General features: G+C 51.6%; 1 protein-coding gene across 2 annotated transcripts; it reads left to right on the top strand.

The window, feature by feature from the left end:
• Positions 1–668: 668 nt before the first annotated feature.
• On the top strand, positions 669–19,869 carry RELB (RELB proto-oncogene, NF-kB subunit). 2 transcript variants are annotated; one of them, XM_051989428.1, is made up of 12 exons: positions 669–826; positions 1,393–1,440; positions 3,345–3,353; positions 3,490–3,788; positions 3,864–4,021; positions 5,174–5,265; positions 5,398–5,529; positions 6,595–6,699; positions 7,554–7,769; positions 9,263–9,331; positions 10,314–10,391; positions 18,653–19,869. In XM_051989428.1, the coding sequence occupies exons 1-12, from the start codon at positions 748–750 to the stop codon at positions 19,015–19,017; spliced, it is 1,650 nt and encodes a 549-aa protein (XP_051845388.1). In that variant the 5' UTR covers positions 669–747; the 3' UTR covers positions 19,018–19,869. The 2 variants fall into 2 exon arrangements, with proteins under 2 accessions (XP_051845388.1, XP_051845387.1); XM_051989427.1 differs by lacking the exons at positions 669–826; positions 1,393–1,440 and having other exon boundaries at positions 3,330–3,788.
• The last annotated feature ends 3,294 nt before the right edge of the window (positions 19,870–23,163 follow it).

The raw sequence follows: 23,163 nt of genomic DNA, 5'->3' as shown, positions 1-23,163 counted from the left end.
CTCGGGGCACCTCCTTGTGCTTGTGCCCGCGGCCGGTCCCGCTGCTGGACAGCTCCCCGAGCCCTCCCCCTGTGCTTCTGGCTGCCCGGGGCCCACTGAGCTTGGCCTCTGGGGGGAGGGGTATAAACTGCTGAGCCCCCGCCCCCCAGAGGTCCCGGTTCCTGGCCGGCGGAATCTACCCAGGCTGCATCCGCCCCAAATCCTGGGCTGCCTCCCGCATCGTCTCCCCGGGGTCTCCGTGTCCCCCGCAATTTTCAGCTGTCAGCTCCCGGGGCTGACACATCCCGGGGCCTGCGGGACCTTTCCAAATTGCCCCTCTCCCCAAACCGCTTTCTAAAAGCAACTGTAGAGAGGGAAGATCGACAAGGATATCGGGACTTGGGTTCAAATTTCCCCCGACCAAAGTGGGGTGGGGGGTGTCATCCCCCACGCCGGGAACCCTGGGGCCAGGCTCCTCCCCTTCTTCCCGATCGGCCCCACCCCCGGGCCCAGGCGGCTGGCCTGAGGTCACGTGTTGCGCGGGGGTTTCCCGCTCCACCCTCCGTGACGTCACGGGCCAGACCAGGCCAATGGGGGAGGCGGGCTTCGCGGCGCCGGGGAATTCCGCGGCCCCGCCCCCGGCCTCTCGCTGCCTCCCCCGCCCCCCGCGGCCCGGCCCGGCTCCGACTCCGGCTCGGATCTGCTGCGGCCCGCGGGGAGCCCGTCCGGCTCAGCGCGCCCTGCGCCCCCGGGCCTCGGGCCCCTGCCATGCGGAGGAGCGGCCGTCCGGCCCGCCCGGCCCCCGCTGCCCCTACCGTGGCCGCCTCCTCCGGGCTGGCCGCCATGGGTGAGAGTCCCCACGGCTCCCGGCCGGGGACGGAGATCGGGAGAGGCGGGTGGGGGCAGAGAGATTGGGGGACACAGACCGGGAAGGGAAGGGAGCAGGGTGGGGGGCAGACAGCGGTAGGGGACCCAGAGAGAGGAAGGGTCAGGACAGAGGGGGCTGGGAAGTTAAAGAGCCTCCCCTTCCAGGCAGGGATGAGGGGCGGGGGAGCAGTGAGGGAGAATGAAAGGGGAGGGGACCCTCCCTGGCCAGAGGGGAAGGGTCAGGACAGAGGGGCCTGGGAAGTTAAAGAGCCTCCCCTTCCAGGCAGGGATGAGGGGTGGGGGGAGCAGTGAGGGAGAATGAGGGGGGAGGGAAGTTAAAGACCCTGGGCTGGGCAGGGATGAGGGGCAGGGGGAGCAGAGATGGGGGGGAAGCAGTGAGGGAGAATGAAGGGGAAGCCCTCCCCCACGAAGAGGATGAATGACCCTGAGGAAAGAAGAAACAGGCCTGGGGAACGGAGGGGAGAAGGGTCGGGCCCTGCCCCCCTCGGAGACAGTAAGTAGAACCCAGAATCTCCCTCCTTCCAGGCCCCACGGACCTCCCCGGCCTGGCTCTGCCCACCTCGAGGCCCACAGGTGGGTGACACCGGCCTCCCTGCCCCAGCTCCCCTTCCCGTCACTTGGCTCGGGGTCTGGCACGCAGCAGGTGGCCAGGGAATGCTCCCTGGCTCTCAGACTCCTGCTCCTGCTTGGACCTCAGTTTCCTCATTTGTGAAAGTCTCTGGCTCCAGCTGCCACGCTGCGCCCCCGAGGAGACCCTCCCAGGCCCAGAGCCCGAGGGTCCTTACGGGAGGGGGAAGAGAGCGGGGTGCACAGGCGTTAGTGCCCGGCCGGGGATTTGAACTCGGACCCTGGGCCGGGGACCTTCGGGCCTGGAGCACAAGCTGCCCGTCCTGGGCCGGCCCGAGGACCCCCCTCCCCCCACTCTAACTCGACCGCCTCCCAGCTCTGACATTTGGTGTCCCAAGTTCCCTCTGCCTCTGACCTCCTGAGCCCCAGGGGCCCTCCCAGCTCTGACCTTCTGAGGTTTCGGTTTTTGCGGGAGGGCCGTGAATTCACCTTCTCGGGTCTTTCTGATTGGAAGGGAAACTGTCCCCTAACGGGGTGGGGGAGGGGAAAGGTCACTCAAGAACCAGGAAGTGCGCCTGGCCGGGCCAGGTACCCTTAGGTAGCCCCTGGGCCAGGGGGAGGTGGAGGGAAAGGACTGGGATTCCCCTGGCGGGCTCCTGCCCTGCCCACAGCCCCTTCCCGGGGAGGGATCGGCCCAGGAGGACTGGGAGGGTTGCCTCAGTTTCCCCCTCTGTAAATTGAGGGGCCTGGGCTTCAGGGACCCCCAAGTCCTTTCCCACACAAGGCTCTATGGCCTTGACCCCGGCCCCTCCCCGGGCCTGGAAGCGCCTCCCGTCAGCGGGGAGAGAGCCCAGCCTCCTCCCGGCCGCTCCAGCCTCTCTTTTTCTATCTCCGGCTGTGATGTGGCTCCTTCCCTCGCAGGCCCAAGAACCTCGGGGAGCCGGGAAAGCTCTCAGAGCCGGGGAGGGTCTGTCTGTGCCCAGGCGGGGCCCCGAAGGGCCACGATCCTGGGGAGAGGAAGAAGAAACCGAGAGGAGAAGAGGCCGGGAGGGGGAGACACCCCGGGGGGAGCACGGAGGGGGAGGGAGCCCAAAGGAGCACGGAGGACGATTCACCCCAGGGGGCTGGGAGGAAGAGGCAACCCAGGGGGAGCACGGAGGGGGAGACACCTCAGGGGAGCACAGAGGGGGAGACACCTCGGGGGAGCACGGAGGAGACACCCCAGGGGGAGCACAGAGGGGGAGACACCTCAGGGGAGCACGGAGGAGACACCCCGGGGGAAGCACGGAGGAGGAGACACCCCAGGGCCCGGCCCTTGCCTGCGGGGAGGAGAGGGTAGCGGCCCACACCTTAGGGGTTACCCAGGCTGGCAGCTGTCTCCATTTGACATAAGCCCTTTTTTCCAGCTTGGGACTCAGTTTCCTCAAATGTCAGATGAGGAGATTGTATAAACTGGCTTTGATCGAATCCGATCCCCGCCCCCCCCCCCCCCGAGATGGAGGGCCCGGGTTCAAATCCTGCTCTGACCGTTTCCCCCGTGTGACCGTGGGTGGGTGGGTTTGCCACACCGAGTACCCATTTCCAAATCTGTTGAGTGGGCTGCTGGGAAAGGGGGAGGGCCAGGGGTGAAGATGAGGGAATGGGGCGGGGGGGCAGTGCCGCGGAGCGGGGGAAAGATCCGCCCGGTCTCTAGGAGGGCTCCGTCCCAGGGGATCGGGGGCCCGCGGGCCTTTGGCCAACCTGAGTCTTTAACAGCCTGGAGTTTGTGGGCCCAGCTCCCTGTGCGGGGGGAGGGGGGGAGGTTCTAGCTTTTCCATTATGGCATCTGCTGGGAGGTCCAGGGGAAGTGCTGGCAAGCCCAGTGATCCCAGGACCCTGATCTCTCTCTCTCCCTTCTCTTTCCCCTACAGATGAGCTGGGTAAGTGTGGGGGAGCCCCGGGGGCTCGGTGGGGACCTCTGGGAGGAGGAGGGACTCCTAGAGAGAGGAGGGCTGGGGGGGGGTGCGGCCTGGCCTCTCAGAGGCCCACGGCTGACCCGCTGTTACCTGACCCCAGACATCATTGACGAGTACATCAAAGAGAACGGTTTCCGCCTGGAGCGGGCCCCTCCCGGGGAGGGAAGCCTTCGGCTGGTCCCCCGGGGCCCCGCCTCCCTGAGCACCGTGACCCTGGGCTGCCCCCCCCCTCCGCCCCCGCTCCCGCCGACCTGGCCCGGCCCCCGGCCCCACCTGGTCATCATAGAGCAGCCCAAGCAGCGCGGGATGCGCTTCCGCTACGAGTGCGAGGGCCGCTCGGCCGGGAGCATCCTCGGGGAGAGCAGCACGGAGGCCAGCAAGACGCTGCCGGCCATCGAGGTGGGTGCCCGGGGCCCGGGGCCGGGGCGGGGGCCCGGGGGGGAACGAGCCCTCGCCTCACCGCCTGCCCCACAGCTCCGGGACTGCGCGGGCATCCGCGAGGTGGAGGTCACGGCCTGCCTGGTGTGGAAGGACTGGCCCCACAGAGTGCACCCCCACGGCCTCGTGGGCAAGGACTGCGCCGACGGCGTCTGCCGGGTCCGCCTGCGGCCGCAAATCAGCCCCCGACACAGGTACCGCGGGCCCCTCGCCGGCACCGATTCCCACTCGCCTTCAGAGCCTTAGGCTGCCCACACCCCGGCAGAAGGGGGCCCCAACCCCAGCAGACGGGCCCCAAACCCGGCAGAGCAGGGCCCAACCCGGGCAGAGGGGGGCCCCAACCCCGGCAGAGCAGGCCCCAAACCCCGGCAGACGGGGCCCAACCCGGGCGGGCGCGGCTTCCCCCTCCACAGGGGAGGCTGGAACCTCAGACACAGGGCACTGGCCCGGCTAGTGAGAGGGGGAGCTGGTCCAGCTCTTCTTGCCTCCAGAGTCTGCGCTTGCTCCCCGAGGTGACTGCCTCGGACACTTGGGTCTGAGCAGAAACTGCTACCGGAGTCTCCCTGACCTCCGCCCGGGCTTAAATGTCAGCATTAGCATTCCCAGGCCTGGGCAGGACCGGTCCGTCACGTGGGCAAAGGCTCCGGCCTCCTCCCCGACAGGGCCCCCCCGGCCTCCTCCCCGAAAAGGCCCCCCCGGCCTCCTCCTGTAGAATATCAGCTTCTTGAGGGCAGAGCCCTTGCTTGTCTCTGTTTATTTGAACATTATTAAGCAGACACACACCCCCCCCCCCCCCGGCGCTTTGCCAGCGCAGAACAAATGTCTTTTCGTCCGCGCCCCCGCGCCCCTCTGTCCCTTTATCCGTTCAGCGAGCCAGACAGCGGGAACTTGCGGTCCCGGGCCTCCCCCGGCACCCAGGGTCTGCGACCCCACTCGGTCCGCAGACGGGGCGGTTTCAGGGCCTCGGGTTGGAGCAGAGCGGCCTGGCTCCCGCAGTCTCCGGGTCTGCCCTCGCCCCGGTCCCTGTGGCGCCCAGAGAGGGCAAGGAAGCCAGCCGGGGACCAGGCCTGGATTCTCTCCCGCCATGCGGGACCAGGAGGAACCTTGGTCTGAGACCCCCTGTGCCCGACCCCAGCAGAGGTCCCCCGTGTTCCGCCCCAGCATCCCCCTGCCCCCCTCGGGAGGCAGGAGAGGAGCCAAGGTGCCTTCCTATCCCGGGAGAGAAGAGGGAGCGTTAGGGCCCCCCGGGAAATACGGAGGGCTGGGAGACGGAGAAGGGGCGGGGAGAGGAGCGGGCCGCTCTTCTGGCTCTGTTCAATAACTTCCTCCCCTCTCCCCCAATGGAGCTTCAACAATTTAGGGATTCAGTGTGTTCGCAAGCGGGAGATCGAGGCCGCCATCGAGAGGAAGATTCAGCTTGGGATTGACCCGTACAATGGTGAGGGGGTCCTCCCAGCCCCGGCTCCCAGCCCCCCACCCAGCTTCTCCCGGGGCCTCTCTCCTCAGGGGGCGGGGTGGGGCCCAGAGAGCTCCCCGAGTGACTTTCTTCCCCTGGCTCTCCGCGCCCCAGCGGGGTCCCTCAAGAACCATCAAGAAGTAGACATGAATGTCGTGAGGATCTGCTTCCTGGCCTCCTATCGAGATGCCCAGGGTCAGCTCAGGAGGCTGGAGCCCGTGCTCTCCGACCCCGTCTATGACAAGAGTGAGTGGAGTCCTGTAGGGGTTGGGGAGGGGGTTGTTCATGGAGGAGCCGGATCCAGGAGCTGGGAAGGCTGAGGGGCCTTAGAACAGGGGATGTCAGGGCTGGGAGGGGCCTTAGAACGAGATGTCAGAGCTGAGAGGGGGCTTAGAACAGGGGATGTCAGGGCTGGGAGGGGCCTTAGAACAGGGGATGTCAGAGCTGGGAGGGGGCTTAGAACAGGGGATGTCAGGGCTGGGAGGGGGCTTAGAACAGGAGATGTCAGAGCTGAGAGGGGGCTTAGAACAGGGGATGTCAGGGCTGAGAGGGGATTTAGAATAGGGATGTCAGAGCTGGGAGGGGACTTAGAACAGGGGATGTCAGGGCTGATGCAATCTCAATGAATCTGATTTTATAGAAAACAGAGGATTAATAAGTCCAGACAAATTGTCCTGTCCTATGTAAGACACTGAGTTCTGAGGCCTCTAGGTGGCACACATTTTTTATAAGACCTGAAGTCAGGAAGACCCGAGTTCAAATGTAGCCTCAGATACTCCCTGCCTGTGTGACCCTGAGCAAGTCTTTCTTTTCCTTCTTTCCTTCCTTCATTTCTCTCTCTGTGTCTGTCTCTCTGTCTTTGTCTGTCTCTGTTTCTCTCTGTCTCTTTCTGTCTCTCTCTCTCTCTCTCTCTCTCTCTCTCTCTCTCTCTCTCTCTCTCTCTCTCTTTCTCTCTCTCCCTCCCTCCCTCCTTCCTTCCCTTTCTTTCCTGAGGCAATTGAGATTAGGTGAGTTGCCCAGGGTCACACAGCCAGGAAGTGTTAAATGTTTCTCTCCTTTTTGACTATAAGATGGGGAGAAAACACTTGCTCGCCAGGTTGTCGGGAGGATCACATGAGATGAGTTTAGCAAATGTTTGCTGGCTATTGTTGATGAGCCTGGGGGCTCTGGGGAGAATCCTGGCTCCCGGGAGGATCCGGCCTCGGGCTCCGGGAGCCAAGGGCTCAGCTCGCGCTTCCCCTGGGGACACAGGGGCCCGATAGAGGCCCGGCCGCCGAATTCATGCGCTGCCTCCCCCCTCCCTTCCCTCAGAGTCAACAAACACTTCGGAGCTGAGGATCTGCCGGATCAATAAGGAGAGCGGCCCCTGCACAGGGGGGGAGGAGCTGTACCTGCTGTGTGACAAGGTGCAGAAAGGTGAGGGGGCGGGGCCGCCAGAATGGGCGGGGCGGGCCCAAGGGAACAGCCCCAGGGGCCGGAGGGTGGCGAGGAAAGGCCGCAGGGGGACCCACCAGCCTGGAAGAAGCCTTCCGATGGAAAACATCGGGCTCCTAGAATTCTAGAGCTGGAAAGGAAGCTTGGGCTCCTAGAATTCTAGAGCTGGAAAGGAAGCTCGGGCTGCTAGGATTCTAGAGCTGGAAAGGGAGCTCGGGCTCCTAGGATTCTACAGTGGAAAGGGAGCTCGGACTCCTAGAATTCTAGAGTAGGAAGGATCTTTTAGGCTTGTAGAATTCTAGAGTAGGAAGGAATCTTAGATTCAAAGAATTCTAGAGTTGTAAAAGACTTTAGACTCACAGAATTCTAGAATTGGGGGGAACTTTAGACTCATAGAATTCTAGAGTGGGAAGGAACTGTAGAATTAAGAAATTTTAGAAGTTGAAAAAAATCTTTGGATCAAAGAATTCTGGAATCAGCAGAGACCTTAGAATCATGGAACGCTAGTTGGACAGAACTTTAACCATACAGTTCTGGAGTTTGAAAAGTCTTTAGATGCACAGAGTTCTAGAGCAGAGAAAAAGCTTAGCCTTATGGAATTCTAGAGTTGGAAGGCTCTCACAGAACTCCAGAGCAGAAAGGCACCGTAGAAGCACCTAGTCCGACTTCCTCATTTTCTGAATTGGGGAAACTGAGGCTGAGCCAGGACAGATTGTCCAAAGTCACGCCGCTGAGCCAGTGGCAGGGTGGAGGGCGGCCCCGCCAGCTAGAGACACGGGCTGGGGGCCCTCCCGGCCCTCCTTCCCTCTGCATCACGTTCCTTGTCTCCCCACCAGAGGACATCTCTGTGGTGTTCAGCACGGCCTCCTGGGAAGGCAGGGCCGACTTCTCCCAGGCTGATGTGCACAGGCAGATCGCCATAGTGTTCAAGACTCCGCCCTATGAGGATCTGTCCATCCCCGAGCCAGTAACTGTCAACGTGTTCTTACAGCGACTCACAGACGGCGTGTGCAGCGAGCCCCTGCCCTTCACATACCTACCCCTTGACCACGGTAACTCCATCCCCGGAGGCTTCGTACCTCTAGCCCGCAGCTCCCCCCTGGCCGCTGCGTCTCCCTCCCTCGGTCCCTGCGGCCCAGAGCAGCTGAGCGCTCGAGCCCCAACCCCCTCCTCCCGCTTGGAAAAATCCCCCCCCCCCGTATCCCCCCAAGCGCCCCTCGGCCTCTGCTTGGAAACTCTCGGGGGTGGGAGCGCCCTTCCTGAGGCAGCCCCTCGTCCCATTCCTGAGCACACGCGGAGCCCCAGCTTGGGCCCGGGCGCAGTGCTCCCCACTGGATCCCTCTGAGTTAGTCTTGCGGTGCTGCCTTGAGCGTGGGATGCTGGGTGATGGTTAAGATGGTACAGCCAGGATGTGCTGAGAGGCCGCCAGCTCATGCATCCTCTGACTACAAAGTGAGCTGGAATCTGCCCTCCTGCCCTGTGCCCTGGCTCCCAGGTTCTCCCTTGGGCCGAGGAGGACAATTCTCCTTCCGAGGGCCGTGCTGAGCCTTGGACCCGGGCTGTCTGGCCCTGGGCCCATCCCCTTCCTGGCTAAGCTCCTCAGACCTTCCTCACATCCCGTGGTCTTTGGGCTTCTCCCCATTGCGGTCACACCAACCCCCGTGAAACTTGTGCTATCTTGTAACTTCTGGTTCTGTCCCCCGGAGGCAAGCGGAGCAGCCTTAGCTCTCATCCATGGGACATCCTCTCCCAAGGATCTTCTCCAACTAAATATCCCTACTTCCTTCCACTGATTCTTTCTTTCTTTCTTTCTTTCTCTTTCTCTCTCTGTCTTTTTAATTCTTTCTCTCTCTGTATCTCTTTCTTTCTCTCTCTTTTCTCTCTCTTTCTTTAGCTCTTTTTCTCTCTCTTTCTCTTTCTTTCTCTCTCTCTTTTTCTTTCTTTCTTTCTGTCTTTTTAATTCTTTCTTTCTCTGTTTGTATCTCTTTCTTTCTCTCTTTTCTCTTTCTTTATCTCTTTTTCTCTCTCTTTTCTCTCTCTGTCTCTTTTTCTTTCTTTCTTTCTCTCTTTTTCTTTCTTTCTCTTTCTTTTTTCTTTCTTTCTCTCTTTTTCTCTTTCTCTCTCTCTTTCTTTCTTTCCTCCTTCCTTCCTTTCTTGCTTTCTTTCTTTCTTTCCTTCCTTCCTTTACTTTCTCTCTCTCAATTGGTGACTTGCGGTCCTACAGCTAAGAAGTGTTAAGTGTCTAAGGTTAGATTTGACTGCCCAAGATTCCTTCCTTTTAAGGGCCCCTTCCAATTGTTATGCTCTGATTTTGTGATTCACATGGCAGTCCTCATCCTTTGGTGCTCAGCATTCCCAGGCTTCCAGGTGGGGCCTAATCAGGAGAAGTGCCCCTCGTTTCATCCCCTCACTGTTTCTCATCATCTTTCTTGAGTTCGTTCAGCTTCCCCTCACGTTAGTTTTGGGGCTGCCAGGTCAAACCCAGCCCCACTGCGGCGTCCCACCTCCAGCTCTCCAGTTCTTAGTGTTCTCTCTCCTCCCACAGACAGCTATGGTGTGGACAAGAAGAGAAAGCGAGGGATGCCGGACGTGCTCGGAGAACTAAGCAGCTCAGGTGGGGAGTCCATCTCTTCTCTACCACCCTGCCTTGGCCCTTCCTCTCCCTCCATTTATTCTACCACAAAAAAGCTCTCCCTTTCCCCTGAGAGGGGGTAGTCGCCCTGGATCCCTTGACCAGACAGACAGACGCATTCTAGACTGGGTCCTCTAGTTCTCAACTGAGATTCCCATGTCAGGGCTGGGACCCAAAAGAGAGGAATAAGGGTAGTTGTGTCATGGAGAAGAAAGCCTTCTGGACTCAGAGTCAGGAAACCATATTCTGACCCCGACTCAGCCACTTAGATTGATGAGTGATCTTGGGCAATCTGTGCCTCAGAACGGTCCAGCAATGGGGAGCTCACTCCCTCCTAAGTCTGCCCATTCTGCCCTGAGGCAGTTCTGGTTGCTGGGAAGTCCATTTCCCCTCATTAGAAACCAACTTGTGCGGAATTTAGTAGTTAGTGCTTTCCGGAACCTCACTTTCCCCATTTGTAAAGGAGAGCAGGAAAATGAGAGAATTTAGAATGGAAACACTCTTGGACAAAATCTGCCTCTTCATGTCCTCATAAGGATTTTGGAAGCCAGAGAGGGAGAGCTTGCCCAAGTCTTCCAGCTAATAAGCAGTAGATTCATAATTTGAACTCGGGACTCCTGAGGCTAGAAGCACTGCCTATCTATTGGACTGGTTGGGAGGAGAGTTGAATCGTGAAGGGCCAGAGAACTGGAAGCTTGGTGTTTAGTAGCCAGACTTCAGGATTCTGAGCCTCAGTTCCCTTTTCTGTCCGATGAGATGGATAGTAGTCTCATTGCCCTATTTGTGGCATTTCTGAAAGAAAAGAACTTTCCAAATGGTACCCAGGAAATGGGAGCTGCTGTAGCTGTTGTGATGATGATGATGGTGATGATGAGGATGATGATGGTGATGGTGATGATGGTGATAATGATGATTATGATGACAATGACAATGATGATGGTAATATTGTTGGTTTCGCCAACAGATCCCCATGGTATTGAAAGCAAACGTAGGAAAAAGAAACTGGGCTATTTGGACCATTTTAGCCCTACATCTAGTGCCGGTGAGTTTGAGGGTTGGAGGGGGAGGAGAGGGAGAAGAACATGGTACAGCTAGAGCCAGAGGGAAATCCTCCTTTGCCCCTGCCAGTCAAGAAAACCTCCCTTGGACTTTGCAGAATATTTTCTGTACCTCACCCATCTCAGGCTTCTCAGTTCTGTTCGACAAATGAGGAAACTGAGGCCCAGAGGGAGAGGAGAGACTCACCTCCTGCCCCAGTTTATACTCATTTACAGCCTATCATCTGCCAATCCCAGACTAACTGAGACAATGGCTAACTTCAATATAAAATAAGCCCGCTGACTTTGATGGTATTTCCAGGTAACAGTGACAAAAATCCAAGAGGCAAGAGTGTCAAGGGAGCAAGCATTTATTAAGCGCTTAATATGTACAGGGCACGATACCAAAAGCTGGGGAGACAAGGAAAAAGCAAAAACGTGATCCCTGCCCCTCAAAAAACTCACATTCTAATAGGAGGAGTACAAGACTGGATATATATGAAATTTATAGAGTAGATGGAAGGTTATCTCAGAAGAGAAGGCAGTTCTCGCAAAGGAAGAGCTATTTGAAATAACTACAAAATGCAACATATATATCTAAGAGTCCGTGTACCAAAGGACATTCAACCCTTGTCTTGTTGTATTCAACAATAAAGGGTATTGTACAATATCCTTTGTGTTTACAAAGTGCTATTTCAAGAAATAGAGAAGAAAAATTTAAATAATTGGAGGGGTGTTCAGTGTACATGGTTGGGACGTGTCACTGATAAAAATGTTAATACTACCTAAATTAATTTACAGGTTTAGTGCTATGTTAATCAAACCAGTAAGGGGATACCTAACAGAGCTAGACAAAACCATAACAAGATTCATTTGAAAAAACAAAAGAACTTGAATCAATGGATCAGCAAGCATTTGTCCCTTGACATCTATCATGTACCAGATGATGGGGATACAGATAGGATTTTCCCCCCACTCAATAGTATTTTATTTTTTTCCAACACATAAAGACAATTTTCAACATTCACTTTTTTCTTTTAATTTTTAAAGCTTTTTTCTTTCTTTCTTTTTTTTTTTAATAACTTTTTATTGACAGAACCCATGCCAGGGTAATTTTTTACAGCATTATTCCTTGCACTCAGCTTTTTATTTTCAAAACACATGCATAGATAGTTTTCAACATTCACTCTTGTAAAACCTTGTGTTCCAATTTTTTCTCCCTCCCTCCCACTCCATCTCTTAGAGAGCAAGTAATTCAATGTATGTTAAACATATGCAATTCTTCTATACATATTTCCAAAATTATCATGTTGCAAATGAAAAATCAGATCAAAAAGAAAAAAAATGAGGGGAAAAAAAGCAAGTGAACGACAACAAAAAGAGTGAAAATTCTATGTTGTGGTCCAGACTCAGTTCCCACAGTCCTCTGGGTGCAGATGGCTCTCTCCATCATAAGACTATTGGATCTGGCTTGAATCAACTCGTTTCTACATTCATTTTTGAATGATTTTGAATTCCAATTTTTTCTCCCTCCCTTCTCTCCCCCCTCCCCAAGACAGCAAACAATCTGCTATAGGCTATCCATGTAAAATCATATGATAAATGGCATTCTAATGAGGGAAACAAGAGGACCTATATTAGCTTAGGCAGAAATTATAAAGGTGGGGGGAAAAAAGGGCATACAAAGTATACAACATGGGAAAGCACCAGAAAAGGTTTCATATCAAGAATATCTAAGACTTCCCAAGTCCTTATTCTTCCTCCTCTTTTTTCTTCCTAATAATTAGTAAGGATGAATATGGGAGTGTATTAATATGTATAGACACATCCTTTGGCCCAGGCCTGTGACTTCACTGAAGCTGGGGACTCCCATTGGGGAATGATCACTTTTATGAAATTTAGAGTTTCCCTAGGGGCCCCTAAGAAGTTCAGTGAGTCCCAGAATTGTCTGGCTAAGATATATTAGAATCCCGACTTGAATCCTGGTCTTCTTGGCTCTGAGATCATCAATCTCAAATAGAAATGGAGGCCATCTGGTGTGGAAGACTGACAGCCAATTCCTGAGTCAGTGGGTCATGGTTTCAAGTCCCATTTGTGCTACTTAAAGGCTAGGTGACACCAGGCAAGGCATTGATCCCCTTGGAGCCCCTAGAAAACCCTCTGAAATTCAAAGTTGCAGAGACAGTTGTGTATAGAAGCAAAAGCAGAATGAAAAAAAGCTAATGAAAACAAAAGTGAGTCATGGAGGCTTCTAGGCAGCATCAGGGATTCTAAAACTCAGAAGGGACCAGGACTGGCCATGGAAGAAAGCTAAGGAAGAAGAAAAGAAGGGAATAAGCTTTTAAAGAGTGCCTACTATGTGCCAGATACCATGCTAAGTGTTTTACAAACATCTTGTTCAATCCTGAGGACAGTCCTCCCAGGTGGGTGCTGGTCTTGTCTCCATTTTACAGTTGAGAAAACTGAGGCAGAAAGAGGTTGTTACTGGTCCACGGACACACAGCTAGGAAGTATCTGAGACTGGATGTGATCGCTGCTCTCTTTGACTCTTGGCTCTACCCAATGGACTAGCTGGCTGCTCTTCATGCCGCTTCCCTTTACGTTATTGGCATTATGTTTATTATGTTTCTAGTTTTTCCATCTTTACTTTGTTTCTGCAATGGTGTGACCTGTGCTTGATAAAGCCACGCTTGTTCTGTGCGATCACTACTTCCCTTTTCTGGATGTGCACGTACCGTCCCTTTAATAATATTCTCAGGTTTTTACCAGAATTGAAGTCCAGTTTACTGGACTTACATGGTTTGTTGGCTTGGTTCTTTCTTTCCTTTCTTTTTTTCTTCTTTCCTCCCTTTCTTCCTTCCTCTCTCTCTTTCTTCCTCCCTCTCTTTCTTCCCTCTCTTTCTTTCTTCCTTCCTCCCTCTCTTTCTTCCTCCCTCTCTTTCTTCCCTCTCTTTCTTCCTTCCTTCCTTCCTTCCTTCCTCCCTCTCTTTCTTTCCTCTCTTTCTTTCTTCCTTCCTTCCTTCCTTCCTCCCTCTCTTTCTTCCCTCTGTTTCTTTCTTTCTTCCTTCCTCCCTCTCTTTCTTCCCTCTGTTTCTTCCTTCCTTCCTTCCTTCTTCCTTCCTTCCTTCCTTCCAGATAAAAGCAGCATTTTGTTGTTTAGCTGTTTTTCAGTCATGTCTGAGTCTTCATGACCTCATTTGGGGTTTTCTTAGACGATACTGGAGTAGTTTGTTGTTTCCTTGTCTAGCTCATTTTACATATGAGGAAAACTGAGGCAAACAGAATAAAGTGACTTGTCCAGGAATACATAGATAGGAAGTATCTGAGCCTGAATTTGAACTGCAGGAGATGTACCTTCTGACTCCAGGCCTTCCTTTCTAGGCACTATACAACCATCCCTTCCTCCCCACACTGAGGCAATATCTCTCCTCTGGTTCCCTGGTACCTCTCCCATTTTCTGTGATCTTTCAGTGGTTACCTGACAGTGGCTTGGCAGTCATGTTCACCTCAATTATTTTATTACCCAAGATGCACTGCCAAGACCAGGTGCTCTTTTTTTTAATCCCTACTTGAAGTCCCTACTCCCCTGCATAAGCAGATCCTTCCTAACTAGCCTCACTTTGTTTCCCCCCTGCCTCAGGTTCCCCCCGGGCTCCCTGAATCCCCAGGGCTTCCTTGTCCTGACCGCAGAGATATTGTGGGTTACTTACCCTGATCCAGGTGGAGAAATTGCTAGTTAGGTATCTATCACAAGAGCTGCTCAAACCGGTGACATCCCAAGCCCAAGAGAGGCCCGTCTCCCCTGCTCTAAGACGCCTTGTCACGTGTGCCACTCAGCTCTGGAATTAACATTCTCCCCTTTATTTGTAGGAATTAGACACGTTGAGAGATTGTTTAATGTGTTGTGGATGGCCCAGGAAAAGAGGGATCAGTTTGTTCTGTGCGACTCCCGAGAGCGGAACTGGAGCCAGTGTGTGGGGCCGGCTTCCAGGAAAGGGAGGCTCAGTAGGCAGGAAGACGATGGTTCGCTCTCCTAGTATTATTTTACATCCCTCAATAACCTAGCTGGGCACCTCCTGGTGTGGAGGCGAGCCTGCTTCCCCAAGGATGGACTAGGCTCTCTAGAGCACCCTGCAGAGCCGGAAGGGCCCGGGGTCCAGACTCCTGGCTGGGCGGTGCGGCCGTGCTCTGGGTACCAGCTTAACTCTAGTGGAGGGAACTTTCTCCACAACACGAATCGGTCTCTGCTTCGCCCCTGCTCATCTTAGAAAGTAGCAGGATCTTATTCAGTGTCAGGCCCAGCGTCACGCCGCCAGGGACTCGCTCGGAAACCAGCTTTCTACTTGGGCACACGAGCCTCTCGGGAGAGGGATTGTTCAGCCGGGGTTTTCCTCAAGCTGCCGGTAGCCAGAGAAGGGCAGTGGTCTGGGCTGGGGGAAGGAATATTGGTGGTTTAATAGGCAATCAACATTTATTTAGCACCCACTAGGGTCCCTGGCAGACACTCAGTAACTGTTTCTTTCTTTCTCTTACTTGTTTCTGCTACATGTTAGATACTGTAGCTACAAAGGCAACAGTGACTCAGTTGCCCTCAAGCGGGAAACAGTATACACTCAGATACAAAAGTGATACAAATAAATAGAGGGGGAGGGGAGCTCAGGAAAGCCCTCCTGCCAGGAGTGACCCTGGCCTGGGAAATGGGCTTCCAGGTAGAGAAACATTGTAGATATGGGTAGAGACTGAATGTCTGGGGGAGGGGAGGTCAGTGAGTCCCCATACCTGCAGTGCTGCGTCCTTCTGGTCTTAGGTAACCCCCCCCACCCCCTGCAAGAAGCCTTCTCTGGTTCCCACCAGTGTCTGCACCTTTCCCCTCTGATTCTTCCATCTGCCCTTATCTGTGTTAGTTTGCTCTCCGCCTTTGTGCCCTCACCCAAGGCACTCCCTCCGGCTGGGGAAAGGAGCTCTCCCTCCTCAGGTCTCCCTTTTTAATGAAGGTACTCATTTCACTGGCCTCAAGGACTGTCTGTGCCCCCTTCATTTCCAGACTTTGTGGCAAAGCACCAGCCACCCCACCCTAGTTATTAGTCTAACTTGGCAAGAAGGGATAGCTCCATTGTGATGGAAGAGCAGAGAGATTTTTAGAGCTTTTGTTGTCTTCCCCCTTTAAGAGTATGGGCGTCTGAAGGCTGGAACCATTTGCTGCTGTTTTGCTTAGTACATTTCTGGGCACACAGTAGGCACTTAATAAATGCTTGTTGATTTAGTGTAAGGGACAGCAAGTAAGCCAATTTGAAACATCTAGTGTGTTTGAATGTAAAACCAGGTCAAAGAGTGGGACAGGGAGCCACAAGAGGAAAGGCCTCAAAGGCCAAGCAAAAAGGGACTATAGTTGACCTTGAAAACACTGGCCTCCTTCAGGTACTCCAGCAAGACTGTGAATCCCCCGGCTCTGGGCAGTCGGACCAACAGACAGACCACTCTTGCCCACTAAATGCCCATAAGAAAGTTAGTCTCTACCACCAGGGGACCCTCTCATTTTGTTGATTTGCACGAACCCCGATAGAGCCCATGGACCATCATCCCTTGTTCTTCCTTGGTGCCTGAGCCCCCATGTTTTCTTGCCGTATCTTTCCATCACCCTTCTTTATAATGATTCCCCGCTGCCCCACTCCATCCCTTGGCCCTGTTTGTAAAGTGTTGCCCCCACTTTTTGGGCTTTAGGGTGGACCTTCAACACCATGAGGGTTTCTTGCCTCATGACCCTGTGCCCTCCCCCAAAGAGTGTCAATGCTATAAAAGATGGGGGTCTTTCAGGGAAAGCTGGGAGCCGTATAGCAAACTCTGCAGCTTCCCCAGGGGGACATAATGCTAATGCTGAGAATAGTATTTAGTGTTTCTGTAACGCTTCAACTTCTATAAAACATTTTGCAAAAAGTCCCTCATTTGATCCTCACAAAGCCTTGGGAAATAGGGACTTTTATTGGGCCCATTTTACAGATGAGGACACTGACCCAGACAGAGATTCAGTGACTTGCCCATTAATACATTTCTGGTCTGAATTTGAGTTCGGAACCTGGTGACTCCAGGCCCAACATGCTCCATCCGCCGTCTAGCTCTGAGATCCATAGAGTGCTGTCACCCTCCGGAGCACTTTGGGTCAAAGTGCTTCAGCGAGGGGCCTCTGAGGTCGTCCAGCTCCCTCCTCTTACAGATGAGGAGACAGAGTCAAGTGTCAAACATCAAATCTGTGTGGTCGAAATAGATAATATGCTACTGCAGTGTGAGGAGTTGGGGGGCCCAGAGTTGGAATCATACTGATGAGGAACTTCTAGTGTGGAAACTCCCTCCTCCCACGCACCTGGCAGAGACAGTGCGGGATGGGGCCGAGACAGTGAGGGACGATAGGGTCCGAGCATGTGGTGGGACTCGAACTCAGATCTTGGCTCCAGTGCCAACTCTTTATGTAGCTAAGGAGATAACATATGTTCCCAGTGATAGCTAGCATACAGATTGCACATTTGATCCGTGGGATAATCCTCCAAGGGAGGTGCTCTTGCTGTTCCTCCCATTTCCTAGATGAAGAAACAGAGAGATTTGGGGACTCGTCCAAAGCTACTTGGATTCGAATTCATGTTCTCCTAATGTCACTTTGTTTCCCTGTCCTATGGACAGTATGAGACGTAGCGACATTATTTCTATATAAAATCAATGGCATGATATAATCAGTGATTCTCATCTATAATATAGGATATAATCAACAAGACTGACATAGTAATTATATATCATGATATAATCTATAATATAGGATAAATGATTATCATGTGATATAGTGACATATCATAGAATAATATAATCAATTCTTGTGATATAATCAACGATTGTCATAATAATGCTATATGCCATGTTATTGTAGAATCTATAACACAGGATAAATGATTATCATGTGATATAGTGACATATAGAATAATATAATCAATTCTCGTGATATAATCAACAGTTGTCATAATAATGCTATATGCCATGTTATTATAGAATCTATAACATGATAGTCAATATAATGATGGTATTTTATAGTATCATAGCCTATATTATAATAATATAATCAATCCTCATCACATAATGTGATATAATCAACATCATTGCTATAATAATAATGTCATAATATAAAACCCGTTATATCGATAACTGATAATACAGTCAACGTGATTCCGATTTGATATGGTGATAGATTGCATATTATGACAATATAATCATGAGTCTATCATCTGATTATGATTTGATATACATTATGCTATGATCCATACTACTTATCTATAATAAAAATGAACGTGATTATGGTACGATATGTGAGATAAGATGAAGGGGACGTGATATACAGGGATTGCATCTCTTATGACAAAATCGTGATATAATCGATAATCCTCAGCTATACTATGTGATATAATCAAGGTGATCATGATCTGTGATTTGATGATATATATTATGTTATCATCGTGATAGAATCTGTTGCCATCTATTTAATCAAAATGATATAATGGTATATCACACATGATGCTATCATTGTAATGCAATCCCGGTTCCTCATCTGTAACATAGTAGATGATGAGTGTGATGATTTATGATGGCATATCCTCTCTTATGGTATAACCAGCATCCTCCTTTAGAATGATATGATGCATTCTCTATAATAAGACCCTATAGGATTATATCCTAAAATGACTATAGTTGTGAAGACACAGAAACACTTTTTGAGATGCATCTTTCAAGAAAATGGGACTCTCTTTTGGGGTCTCATTTTAAAGAATAATTTTGTGAAACAAAAAGAATAAGGAATGACCTAAATAAAGGAGACGGCCTTCCCATGAGTCAAATCGGCAAAGACCGATTAAGGGCCTACTTGTGATAGGCCAAAGGCAGTCCTGCCCCCAGAGGGCTTGGAGTCTTTGGAGAGTTGCCAAGAAGGGCATTTTCAGGCTAAAAGGAGAATTAAAACAAAACAAAAGATGCAAATCCCATTATCTGCTTTTTTAATTCTTCTTTTTGTGGGGAGGGATTTGGTGCTTTTTCACTGATCTGCTGGGAAGGTTAATTTTGGACTCCTCAGGTTTTGGATTAGCCCTGTGGAGGAGAAGGGGCTTTGTGGATTTTAAGATGATTCATTTCTGCCATCCACTGGTGGCTTGGGGTGGGGGGGTCTTCTGGGCTGGTTTTCCTTGCCTGCCTTCCCCCAGCTAACTGTCCTTTCTTTCCCCTGTCATGCTGGCAGCTCTCCCTTTCCTCCCACCAGCCTCCCTGATGCCTGAGCCCGATTTCTTGCCACCTGTGACGCTGCCCGGCCTGGAGCCCCCCGGTGAGCCTGATCCCATGGATAACTACGGCTATCCCTACGAGCAGTCTTCGAGTATCTTCACCATGTTGGACCTGTTCCCTGGGCCTGGTTTGGGGGGCAGTGCCGAGGGCAGTGCCCCCCCAGAACCGCACAGCCCAGAGCTGCTAACCCTGGACTCGTACCCTGCCTCGGGCTTTGAAGGCACGGCAAGCCTGGTAGGCAGCAATATGTTTCCCAACCAGTATCGGGAAGGGGCTTTTGGGGGGGGTGGCCTCCTCCCCCCGGGCCCAGAGGCCACATAGCAGTCAGGACTGGGGCGATGGAGGTGCCCGGGAGGAGCGCCCCGTTCTCCCCAGGGGGCCCCAGCTCCTCCTCTTCTCCCAGACTCTGCAGGTGGTGGTGCTCCCATGCTCCATGTTCGTGGAGAATTAAAAGCCCTGCATATGAGGCTGCCCTAAAAATGGATGTTGTCCCCAGCAAGAGCCCCAAACCACATGATTCCAGGTCCTACTTGGATTGACCCGGGCTTTCTCGCCTCTTGCGAGTCGCTCTGTGGAGGAGAAGCTGCGCAGGCAGGCAGGCCATCTCCACAGGGGCCAGCCTGAACTGGATTTGACCGGGCGGGGTCTAGCCCAGCTCCCAAGCCCTCTCTTCTGGCTTAGAGTAATAGTGCATCCCCCTTCGCACAGTGAGCCACCTCTGCCCCATCTTAGCTACGTCATCTGTAAAACGAAAGGAGCTTTTCCTCCCAAATCCAGGATCAACACCCCTCTCAGGACAGGCAATCGAGCCCTTTCCTCTTGCCCTGTCAAGTTGACGCAACTCTCTATAAGCGCCTGCTCTGTGGCAACCATGGCGTGTGGTCTGCTGAGAAAACCTGCTCCGCATGGCCCAGGCCCGTTGATTGGGTCTGTCTCTGCCCAGACTGCCAAGCCTTCTTTCCTGGGCCCGTTCTGAGGGACACAGCCCTGTCTCCAACCACTGACACGGGGGGACAAAGAGGCCGGCAGCCTCTTTCCTCTCCCCACTGACACACCAGGGAGACGTGCAGGGGGGCTGGGGAGAGGGAGCGGGGCTGGGCCTGACTTTAAGAAAAGGGTCTGAACCCCTTGCCTTCCTTCCCTTCCCAATAAAGATGTGTGACTTTGTCTCTAGGTCTTTGGGTTCTCTCTGGGAGGGCAGGCTGCGGGTTCTGCAGGACATCAGTAGTAGATCACTTTTATGTAATTGTATATATCTATATAGTTCTATAATTTTATAGTTATATCTATATAATCTTTTTCCTTCCTCCTTCCTCCTCCCTCCCCCTCCTCCTTCCTTCCCTCCCTTTCTCCTTTCCTGCCTTCTTTCTTGCCTCCTTTCCTTCCTTCTTTTCTTCCTTGCTCTCTCCCTCCCTCCCTTCCTCCCTCCCTCCCTTCCTTCTTTCCTTCCCTCTGAGAATCAGGCACTATGGAAATTAAGTCCCCATTTTATATACAAGAAAACTTGATGCACCTTGTCCAGAATCAACACTTTCCTGACTCAGCTACCGGCCTCTCTTTCATCTAGCTGCCTTTCCTTCCCTTCCAGCCCCTCCCCTTGGCCCAAACCTCCCCGGACTCTTGAGTCCAGCCTCTATCCCCTGCCCTCATTTCAATTCTCCTTTCTCTCCTTTTTCTCTCAGTGATCTAATCATTCATTCATCCAATGAGTATCTATTAAGGACAATAGCAACAATTAAGTACCTCAGGCTGTGTCAGGCACTGTGCTGAGTATCATGGTAGATACAAAGTAAAAAAAAAAAAAAAATGAAATCACTCCTCCCCTAAAGAGATTACATTCTATCCAGGGGAGAGGAAACAGTGTGGACGAGATTAAGTGAATACAAAGTTCCCAAGAAAGGCTCCAGCAGCTGAGATCAGGAAGCATAGTGGGTAAGGAGCTGGCTGGGAGAGGAACAAAAAAACTTTAAAAACATGTAGGTATTCTAAGAGGACTCAAGGAGAGAGGGCAAAGGCACGGAGGTGGGAAATAACATAGGGAACGTCGGGCAGGTCAGTTTGGCCAAACTGGATGTCAGATAAGTCTGGTAATATAGGCTGAAACCAGGCTGGGAAGGGCTTGAGGTGCTAATGAGAGCTGAGAAAAGGCCACCAGGTTTGAACCATTAAAAAACATTGATCATTTCAGAGAGCAGTTCCAATTGACTGATGAGGTTGGAAGGCAGATTACAAGAGGAGAGGAAGTAAGGCAAGAATAGACAGATTTTTCTAATTTGGGCCCAGAAAGGGAGAAGAGATAAAGGACTATCGATAAAAGATGCTTGAGGGGGATTGGAGGGTCAGTTTAAAAGATTTTTTTAAAGGGGAAGGAAGGATAGAGAAGGTGACTTGATGTGCCTCCTTTTTGGGTTCACTCTTTTAATTTATACATAGACTGGATGGCTAGAGGGTGGCTGCTACTTCTTCCTCTGGTTTCTAGGGGTAATCCTAAGAGGCTGAGGTCTCCATGAGCCCCTATCTAGTGTGCTTTCCATTCATTATTAGCCACTTAATTCACTTTTTGAAAGGGTAATTAACTACCTACAGAAACAGCTGCTTTCCAGATTCCTAAGCTTCCCTTGTACACATCTCCCTGAGGAGAATGGTCTCATACTTAGACCGCACATGTTCCCAAAGAACAAACTCACTGCTCCTGGTTATTAAAAGTTCTTTTGTTCCTCCTTGCTCTTTGGAGGTCTCGTGGAGTTTTCCTTTAAATGTAGCTCTCTGCTCAGTGGCTCTGTAGACTCCTGGAGCCGCCCTTGTGCATCTAGTTTGATCTCTACGTGTCTTTTGGCTTTGGAGGATACTGTCAGCCACTGACGTTTGGGGACACTGCTACTAGCTCTGGATGGAACTCCAGATCTTCCAGCTCTTTTGAGGTTTGTAAGAGTGTCACCTGATCGGTGATGATCATCCTTGGTTCTTTCTCCTCCCTCCACTGCTGGGAGATCTTCACCATAGCTTCATTGGAATGGTTGACTAAACATTTGTTTAGTACCTACTAAGTGCTAGGCAATGTTCAGGTGCTTTAAAAAAAAAAAAAAAGGACAAAAATCTGCATTCAAGGAACTTGTATTCCATGTGGGGGAACAACGTGTACACCTTGTTATATCCGCTGCCCTACTGGGTGTTTACGTGTCAAAAGAGTTGTCCCCCTTTGGAGTAGCATTTAAATTTAAGTTACATTTGTTTGTACTTGAGTTAAATTTAAAGTGAACTTAAATTCGTTTTTTGGACAACCAGCTATCATTAAGTTTGATAGGCTTTTCACCCCTATTGTAAAATCGTCTCACTATTTTGTCACCTAAATTATTCTCTCCAATCAACCACAAAATGTTCCCCTGTCCTGATCCAAATTCCCAAATGAAATTTTTATTTTAACTCTAATTGATAATCCTTCACTGGTTCTGTAAAAGAGACAGACATGTTTACATTCCATGGAGTAGGGGTTTCTGCCTCTTCCTTTCAGAAGATATTAGTAAAATGGGGCAGCTAGAGGGTGCTGTGGACAGAGCATCAGCCCTGCAAAGCGGGCCTCAGATACTTAGGTGTGTAACCCTGGGCAAGTCACCTTCCTCAAAACAAAAACAAAAACCAGAAGATATTAGGAAAGATAGGGAAATGCTGGACAATTAATTAGAAAGGAGATAAAGGGGAGGGGGGAAGGGACAGGATCAATCAATCAAGAAATGTTTGTTTAGTACCTACTAAGTGCTAGGCAATGTTCAGGTGCTTTAAAAAAAAAAAAGGAACAAAAATCTGCATTCAAGGACCTTGTATTCCATATGGGGGAACAACGTGTGCACATATAAATATGAGCAAAATAAATTCAAGATCATTTCAAGAGGAGGAAGTAGCCACTTGGGGCATCAGAAAAGACTTCATTTAGGATGTGGGATGGAATTCTGAAGGAAAATAAGGATTTTAAGAACTGGAAGAGGGTGGTCGTTCATTCGAGGCATGCTGGACAAAGGCACAGAAGGTAGAAAGGGGATATGGGATAATGTGGGTAGAAACAAGAGCCAAAAGGCCTGTTTGGCTGGTGAGAGGAAATTTAATCTTGATCTGGCCCTGGGGAGACAAAGTACAATCCTTGAATAAAGAATAAAGTAAAAGAGGATGTTAAGAGAATTTGAGCTAGAGAGCTGGGAAACAAAGAGGAAAGTACCAAGGGAGGGTTCTCTGCAGAGGAGGGAGTTCCCCGAACTAGTCAAATCAATAAGTATTCATTAAATGCCTACTGTGTATCTGACATTGTGCTAAGCAGAGAAAGGAGAAAAAAAAAAGTCATTGTTCTTAAGGAGCCCCTGTCCAGTCCAGGAGACACCAATCAATTAGTAAACGTTTATTAAGCACCTACTGTATGCTAAGCTCTGAGGAGTCAAAAAGAAATAAGAGAGTGTTTGCCTTCAAAGAGCATACAAT

The sequence above is a fragment of the Antechinus flavipes genome, chromosome 3 (assembly GCF_016432865.1).
Source record: "Antechinus flavipes isolate AdamAnt ecotype Samford, QLD, Australia chromosome 3, AdamAnt_v2, whole genome shotgun sequence".
NCBI classification, from domain to species: Eukaryota; Metazoa; Chordata; class Mammalia; order Dasyuromorphia; family Dasyuridae; genus Antechinus; species Antechinus flavipes.
The sequence above is the reverse complement of the archived record's forward strand: the minus strand, read 5'-3'. Positions and strand labels throughout refer to the sequence as shown.

Bases quoted from the DNA above. Each gene is read 5' to 3' on its own strand.
- RELB (XM_051989427.1), top strand. From the start codon at position 3,345: ATGAGCTGGGTAAGTGTGGGGGAGCCCCGGGGGCTCGGTGGGGACCTC. The intron at 5,266-5,397 runs GTGAGGGGGTCC...TCCGCGCCCCAG, and splicing joins TGGGATTGACCCGTACAATG to CGGGGTCCCTCAAGAACCAT. The intron at 7,770-9,262 runs GTAACTCCATCC...CTCCTCCCACAG, and splicing joins ATACCTACCCCTTGACCACG to ACAGCTATGGTGTGGACAAG.